The sequence below is a fragment of the Hirundo rustica genome, chromosome 1 (assembly GCF_015227805.2).
Source record: "Hirundo rustica isolate bHirRus1 chromosome 1, bHirRus1.pri.v3, whole genome shotgun sequence".
Taxonomy (NCBI): Eukaryota; Metazoa; Chordata; class Aves; order Passeriformes; family Hirundinidae; genus Hirundo; species Hirundo rustica.
This window is the reverse complement of record NC_053450.1, coordinates 88,182,616-88,191,036: the sequence shown is the minus strand read 5'-3', so window position 1 is coordinate 88,191,036 and position 8,421 is coordinate 88,182,616. Positions and strand designations below refer to the sequence as shown.

The 8,421-nt window shown below is 47.1% G+C and overlaps 1 protein-coding gene across 1 annotated transcript in view; it reads right to left on the bottom strand.

The window, feature by feature from the left end:
- The window catches only part of BMP6 (bone morphogenetic protein 6), an 88,164-nt gene that overhangs the window by 1,643 nt on the left and 78,100 nt on the right, over positions 1-8,421 (bottom strand). The window contains exons 5-6 of the mRNA XM_040065199.2: positions 2,139-2,215; positions 37-147 (exon numbers count right to left, since the gene is read on the bottom strand). Of these exons, the coding sequence (XP_039921133.1) occupies positions 37-147; positions 2,139-2,215 (188 nt within the window). The remainder of the gene's footprint in view (positions 1-36; positions 148-2,138; positions 2,216-8,421) is intronic.

Here is an 8,421-nt window from a genome sequence, read left to right as displayed (position 1 = left end):
CCTGGTGCTTTGGCACTGAGCTGCCTGGAGACTTACCAGAGTTTGTACAATGGCATGATTGGTTGCGTTCATATGGGCGTTGAGTGGGAACGAGCACTCCCCATCACAGTAGTTGGCTGCGTAGCCCTTTGGAGCGATTATCCAGTCCTTTTTAGGGAAACAAACAGAACGTGGTTCAACAGACAACTGCATGCAATTAAGAAGAGCTGAAAATTTTCCACTAACTTCTTCCTTGAGGGTGAAAATGTGTTTTCACTGAAACTGCTCGGGTTTTAGTTGTTTGGCTTTTTTTTTGCTTTTTGTGTGCCATCACTTTTCCATGGACAGGCTGCTTTTAACGTCCAAAGAATGGTGCACATCTATGTACAGCTCAACTACCATTAACTAAGAAGGCTTTATCCCTAAAATTCTCACTGGGTTGCATTGTGGGGATTGTGGTTTGGAGGCCTTTATGTTCCAACATTTCCTGCAGGCCCTCTGGCTGAAATACCTTTCCTAGGTTGAGTCACAGCCACAGCTGGTGTCCCCTCATGGAGAAAATCACGTATAAGCAGGCACATGGGCACCATTCCACCAGGGAGCTCCACAACAGGAATATAAAACCCTGGTGTGCTGCCTTGCAGACAGCCTAGCCTATACACTCCTACACAGGAGCACTACTCTGCTAAAGACACTGGGGAAAATCTTAGCTGCATAACAGCTTGTCCACATCTGCCAGACTCCTGAAGGAGGGGCAGGACAGCCAGCCTGAGCTGCATGAGCAAGCAGAGGGCTCTGGTAGCAATCTGAGTGCCACAACAGGCAAAAAGGGGACTCTTCACCAAAGGGCTACTAAAAAAATTACAGGTTGCCTGCTGCTGACACAAAAGAGCCAAAGGAAAATTAAAAGCAGCACTGCTTAACAGGAGACACTTGGCCTCTGTTGGTGTTGGGCTCTGCAGGTCACCCTGCAGAGGGATGCGTAGTGTGTTTCACTACGCATGAATCTCTTTCCACTCTAGCTGACAATTACCTGAGTTTGCCTGAATTTTGCTACAGCAGGCCTGAGCAGCCACACTGTTGCTGCAGTTTTGCTAACCAAGTTTGTTCTGAAGGAAATAGCAGTGTCCAACAACTGCAGGGGCCTCTATCTTGCCTTGATCACCTTCCTATAAAAAGTAGGATCTGGATTCCAACTCTTAAAATGAGCTCTTCTGGCCTGTGGTCTTCCTTTGGCAGCATCTTACCTTTCTGCAACTAAAAAGGTGAAGGCAGTGCCTTCAATATCATGAAATTCCCAACTGGAATCCACTTCCTGCCCAAAAGCAGGATGAGTAAGATAAGGAAGAGATGGAAAGGGTCTGTTCAAGTGGAAAGCCACCCATAAAGTAATGGGGAATGGAGTCAGCACACAACCACTGTTGCAGCTAGTGGGCTGGACTTGACTCATAAGCTACAAAAAATGCTGCTGTCCCATTAGAAGAGGGAGGACTTCCATGTGTTGGGTATTACAGAAGCAGCAGGGACAGCCCTGGCACTCTGAATAAAAACATTAGCAGATAGAAATGGGACCTCCCTCACAAGTGCTGAATGAAAGAATGAAAACAAAAAAAGAAGAGAATGTGAGGGAATACTTTGAAATGTGGTGTTTGATTGCGCTATAGCCTGGTCCCAAATAATTTACTCAAAACAACTTTTCTGGCCTCATGGTGTTTCAACTAAATTCAGTCTTCAGTCTACCTACCGCAGGCAATGCTAATTGTGGGGCAGGGATGATGGAGGATTCCAAACAATGGCCAAGGTTAAAACCAGGGTAATCACCAGAAAAAAAAATTAGTTAAAATCACTGCTTAACATCCGATTGTTTTCCTTATCATTAAGAAGTACACAGATATAAGCCCTTGCCCGTACCGTGACTCCCATGAGTGACAGAGAATGACTGTATACTTGAATCCCATAAAGTATCAAGCTTTCTCTGGGTCTTATCAAATGTCACAACTACCAATATTTATTTGCCCTTCTCTGTGACTGGTTTTAGTGAGGAGGCACAAGGGACATTTTAAAGCATAATGGCAGACTCGAGTGGAATTACCGTGACATTGTTTAGATAACATTTCATAACAAAATGTCTGGTTTACCCAGAGAGAAACATCACACACCTGCCATCCCAAGTCTTGGAAGCTAACGTAAAGCTCATGCTTTCTGCACGCTGTTTTTAAGTCACTGCTGTTGTAATCTGTTAAAAGAAAAAGAGCAAAACAAGAATTTAGAAAGTAAAACAGGCAGAGCATTGCTGGGGGGCACATCTGGCCAGATGCGTGCATGCTGCAGGCTCAGCAGCGAGAAGTGACGAGCTCCCTCAGCAGCCAAAAGGATAAGGGTGTTGAGGGACATCCAAAGCAGGGCTGAAGCTTTTAAGATGCCTGTGGGAATGGAGGAACCCAAGTAACAGTGACTCAGTTATAGTTACTTCAGCTGTCTCTAAACTGCTCGGAAAACACCTCCAGTAAAACAACTTCTTAAAAATAAATCTACTTCAGCCCAGCATAGGCTGCATCCTCACTGGGTGCTCGCACACACCCCACTTCCTCGGCTCCCATTTCTGACTTGTGCTGCCCCAGGTGGGGAGCTCAAGCTGCACACACTCACTGAGAGAGGGAATTACAGCCCCAGGAAGGTTAATCATCACCTTGTGCCCCTGCACCAGTCTGCAGAAGCCCTCAAACAGCTGCGGCGTCCCACAGACAGGGAAGCCATGTCCTTGTTCCTCTCTTTGCTTCACTCCAGCTTGCCCCACACATCTCATGTGACCCATGGCACCACCTCTGCCCATGGACCTTTACTAACCATGGTCTGAAAAACACATTACTCCTTTCCATAAACTGCTTATCTGCAGATGACACAGCACTTGACACACTCTCGCCATTCACTTGCTCCTTATTGGCAACAGAAGTGAGGACACAGGATGCAAAGATCTGACCAAGACTTTCTCCCTTGCTGTGGCACAGTGTATGGGGATGTTTCAACCATGCAGGAGCTGCTCCTGATGACTCCACAAAGTACAGCTTTTGGCAGCAAGTGGAATTTCCCATTTATATTTGGAAAGAGAGATGACTCTGCATGTGAACACTTGAAACCACAGTGAGCAGAGGAGCTGAGCTGTGACAGAGGGGCCTTTCACCTCCAGGTGGCTGCACAGATCCACCCTGATGGGTGGTTGCTGCTGGACCTGAGAAGAGCAGCCACAGAAACCATCCTTGCAGTGGGGTGACTCGGCCACCAGCGACAGCTGCTGATCCTGTGCTCTGCACCCAATGGTAGGTATGAGAGAAAAAGATGGCAACAAATTCAGCCAAGCAGCCTGAGAGCCCGGGCCACCATCCATGTTTTCCCCCCCATGCCTCTCCACAGCGGCCTTCTCCTCCCTCACAGCCCTCATTTGCAAGTAAAGGCGCTCCTGTCAGCAGGCAGATGCCACAGGCTGATGTCCCTGCCTCCTGCTGCCCTGGACCTTTCAGCTTACCAGCCCCCTGGCACCCCTAACATGGTTTGAAAGGGCACCCTCCCAGTGCTGCTTTCCCCAGATGCGGCAGCTAGGATAGAAAAATATTTTTAATGATTTTTTTTCCTTGGCTCTGAATAAGCCTTTCTTTTTCTTCCCTTCAGCACCACCCCCCCCCTCGCCCCCCCCCCCGCCAAGTTTGGGAACTACAAATGCAAATATTTATTCAAAAGAAAAACTATAATACTAAAAGCACATCCAACTGACATTAAGGGCAGCACAGCAGTACAGCTGGGTACAGTTAACACTGAGGGCTGAAAAAACCCTACACCTCAAACCCAGCTTCCCAACCACCAAAGATTAGAGTTGTTTTTAGAAGCAGTTGGGTTTTAAACTCTAAGGATTGCATTTCAGACTTTGAATAGCTTCACTTCAATCATGGATTTAATCAGGTGAGCAGAGCTGGTTAACAGCCGGCTGCAGCATAAACATTCACTCTTCCAGGAGCACGCTGTAGCAAGAATGGAGGCGAGTCTCTCTCTTCAAGCTTTCCGTTTTCAAACCAGACATACCCAGTAGAAACCAGGGTGTGGTGGTTTAGTTCAGATGAAGCTTTCCAGTCCCAGGCTCAGCCTAGGAGAAAATTTCTAGCATGAGATGTTTCAAAATGATTCGGTTATAATGGGGAAAAAAAGAAGAGAAGATACTCTGAGTGATCAACAGCTTTCATTAAAGCACCTGAAAACACGACTTCATTGTTCTTCAATGGGAAATGTATATTTTTTAGAGGAAAACCATCTGTATTTGACAGTGGAGTTGATCTGTTCACAACTGAGTGGGCAAAATGGTGCTACGTTCCAAATTCAGCTACAATTTACCCAAATCTCTGACAGGAAAGGGGAGAAGGCAAGGGAGGCAGAGAAAACAGCAGTGGGAAGGAAGGCTGCAAGCAATCACAAGTTTAAGAAAACACAGGGGTGGAAAAAAAGAGCTGCTTAACAAGCTACACCAAGCAGAACATGTTATGAACGTGTCCTCTCTCACACTACCCCTGAAAACTCGCCTCAGCTCACTGGTCAGAGTCACCTGATTCACACTCTGCATGGAGCTCTGGCTGCTCTCCATCCAGGGCAGATGCAGACGGCTCTACCTCCTCACTTGCCCAGCCTCAGCCTTTGCTTTCCTAAATGTCAACACAACTAAACATCCCCTCTCCCCAGCTTTGCACTCTTCCCTGCTTAACCCTCACCCCAAGATCCCCCGGCCTCTTTTCTTGTTATGTGTTTGCTTACGTCTGCTTTATGGAAGCTATTTTAACTCAACTTTAGGTAAGTCACAAAGCTTTAAGCAACATTTAACAATGGCTTTCTGAACTGGGGAAAAAGGTGCAACAATACAGATGCACCCATGACCCATTCCCTTCAGTTAGAGGCTCAGCACATGCCCTGCATTGGACATACATCCAGTTTTGCGCCTGAAAAGAAGAGGAATACACAGAGTCACAGGATTTTGGCAACGAGCTAAAGCTCACTGAGCTACTGAAGCTGGCTTCCACAACACGTTTTCTGCAAAGCCTGGAAAGCAGCGTCAGCCACGCTGGGCCAGCATGCTCAGCTGTTTCAGCCCAAATTGCCACTCGTGGTTTGCAGAGCGAGGTTCAGCTGCCAAGAGGCAACAGGGTTTGCGTCCCTTCCTGCCAGCCTTGCAGCAGGGAGCCAGGAGGGCCAAGAGCGGGCAGCCTGCGGAGGGGAGGTGCTGCACACAGCTGCCACAGGGCTGCCCTACGCTCCCATGGCACAGTTGGCAGGGATTGTTTGCCAGAGGCCTTCAACATCTCTGAGAGTTTAAGGAGCTGCTTTGGGAGCTCCTGTAGGCTCATTGTGGGTTTAGCAAAATTGTCTCTATTTTTTCCCCTGAACGTACCAATTCAGAAACTCTAGCTTGGCACTTAGAAGGCGCTGCATTTAATCACGCTGCAAACAATTTTGTCTAAAACAGAGATTCAAAATAAGCTCAAACCCCTAGTTCTGCACTTAAAAATAACTCCCGGAGCAGCACAGTTAAAACAGCACAGCCAAGATGGCTTGTCTCTGCGGTGTGTTTGCACTGAATCTTGTCCGCCTTCACCAGGACCCAAGTCAGACTTTCTGCAAGCGCAGATGTTTCTTTTAAGGCTGGACACTGGCATGTGTGTTGCTGAAAAGGGTGAGAGAACAGCCTGACCCTAATGGTCTTCCTCCTACAGATACTTATGCACCCACCTTAGATTTCCTATAACCTCTCCCACGTTAAGTGCTGGCAAAGAACATATAAATATTTACTGAGGTCGATCCATCTGAGAACACCCTCGCTGCTCCCAAGGTGCCAGTTTACCAAATTCCACGCAGTAATTAATTGCTTCTGTGATTCAAAATAGCTTTGACAGAGGTCTCCAAAGCCAGCCCCTTCTTCTTGGTGTTTGACTTTGGTGATTTGTCTGGATAAAGCTGGTGTAAACTGATCACACAGTTAATAACAGCCCACTTCACATGAAAGTGATCTGCCTGGGTGGGAAGAAGGGGAGATGTCAGGCTGACGTGAACCCACATGTGAAGGAACATACAGAAATGCTGTCCACGCTGCTCCACTCTGCATCCAAACACTGCACTGAAGGGAAAACTATACTGAAGGGAAGATTGACTGCCAGATAACAAAGTTTATTAACAAGGCCCTTGCCATCACAAAAGCATTTGGCCTTATTTGCCTTCAGTGTTTGTGCATGCTGCCCTTTGCAATAACTGGTTCCCGTACACACGGGAAATCTGTCTGGTGCCACGCACGCCTGCTGGAAGGAAAGGCCACTTGAAGGGCCTCTCTGTTTTTCATGGAGCACCTCACATCAGTCCAGGGGGGCATTAAAGAGAAGGACCTGAAAAGGGACTTGGCTTGAGTTTCATTTAGTGCAGCGAGTGCAGCCCAAAGTCAGGCATTTAAATCCTCTCCATGAGGAGGGGCTGACAGGAAGGGATGTGCCTGGAGGCTGACTTGCAGAAGGGAAGGATTATCCCCACTGGACAAGGAGATAGCCCCGTGCAAAACCCATAAATCATGGATTTGGCTGAAAGGCAGATGTTCACCGCCTGCTATGCTGGACAGTCCCATCTCTTTGGTCAGCTGGAGGGTCAGCACGAGCCTGAGAACACGAGTTCAACGTGTTCACGATTCAGCTGAGCGAGGGCCTGCAGGCACTGCAGACAACAGCAGAGAAACACCTGTGTGCTCCTCCCACCCACCGTGTTCCTCCACGTCCAGGGCCAGACCTGGCATATGACTTTCTGCCTCAGCAGATGACAATACTCCCTTTTCTTCCTGCTCATCCTCCCTCTGCAGAAGAATTGAGGCTCCAGGAACACCTTGACGCCGGACTCTATGTCAAAGCGCTTTATAACCATGGGGGTTGCTCAGTTCTGCTTTATATAAGCCAGTGATAATTACGTGTTTATAATACATGGAAATAAGCATTCTTGGCAAAAAAAAAAACCAAACCAAAAACAGACCATTGAGAACCTTGTGCCACAGACACAGCCTTAGCATCTGAGCTCTTGGTACTGACTGCAGGACAACAACTGCACATCAAAGGGAGCATAGTGGGGTCCCTTGGGGTCCCTTTCCCATACTGCAACATGCTCTCACCTAACTCCCTGCCTCCCCAGGTCCAGTACCAGCCCAGCAGCACACTTCTTTCACTCCAAACTGATTAAAATATTTGCTCTATCTGGACAGTAAATGGGGCTTTTTAAAATGCACTGCCCCAAAACAACTCACAGCATCTTTTGGGAAAGGAGTTCCTTTTTGGACTGAGAAAAGCCAACCCTGTGTATTGATTAACATAGAGGAAGGAAGTTGCAATCTCCAAAAAAAAAAAAAAAACCAAAACATCAACACCAAAAAACTGCCTTGCTCCACAGGACAGAAACTGCTCTCAAGCCCTGGTAGGCAGCAGCAATCCTAGTTTGGGGAAGAGCAGAGACCAAAAATTTGACAAGATGTGAGATACAGCAAGAGAAGAACGGATGAGGAGAGGCACAGAAGGGAACTGCAGCACCCCAGTTCTGCACTCACCCAAATGCATCAGGGCACCCTCAGAAGAGCTAGGCAGCCTTTAGGATAATCCCTGGGCTTGCCTTCTGCTTTGTCCTGGAGCAAATGCTTCCTCAGCCCCACCATGCATCATGGCTTTTTTATCCTCACAGGTTAAAAAAATAAGGAAAAAAAGCCCTGTGATCTGTAGAGCTAAAAACACTTTTCTGTTGTCAGTGCCTCTTGGGCTGTTAAATCAACAACTTATTAAAGAGAACAGACTGAGAGTGTCATACTTAGAAAGGAAAACATGATTATGTAGTCTCTCTTTTCTAAACAGAGAAACCAACCAAACATACATCTTAACTTTAAATTCCCCTCCCTTAAATTCACAGTCTCAACCATACCTTGTTGACTACTGCACTGCCAAATTCCAGGTTTTAAATTAAAGCTGGCCCAAAAAAAGCCCTTGAGACCACAGACTGCCAGCTATTTTTTCCCCTTTTTGTCATTTTAGAATTTTATGACCTGATGTGGGGTGTAGTCAAGAAAGCAGCAAAGTACAAATGGCCCTTTTTGCCCTACACATCAGCTCCCTCTGAGGCTTTGAGTCACATCACCTGATTTAATAGTGTGAAAATTTTGTTTCAGCACTGTGAGGTTTGCAGAGCCAAGGAAAGAAAGCTGGAGCTTATCCTGATTCCAAGTGCCACTAGCACCACAAAACAGCAATGCAGCAAGTAACTTTCCCAAAGCACCGTGAATGCACTAAAAAATTGGCTCCTGTGAAGGGAGCTGAGCCTACCTAAGTGGGAGAACTGCCTGCATAACAGCTGGGCTTACAACACCCAGCTGAATAAACTACCTGTGCCCTTGGCAAG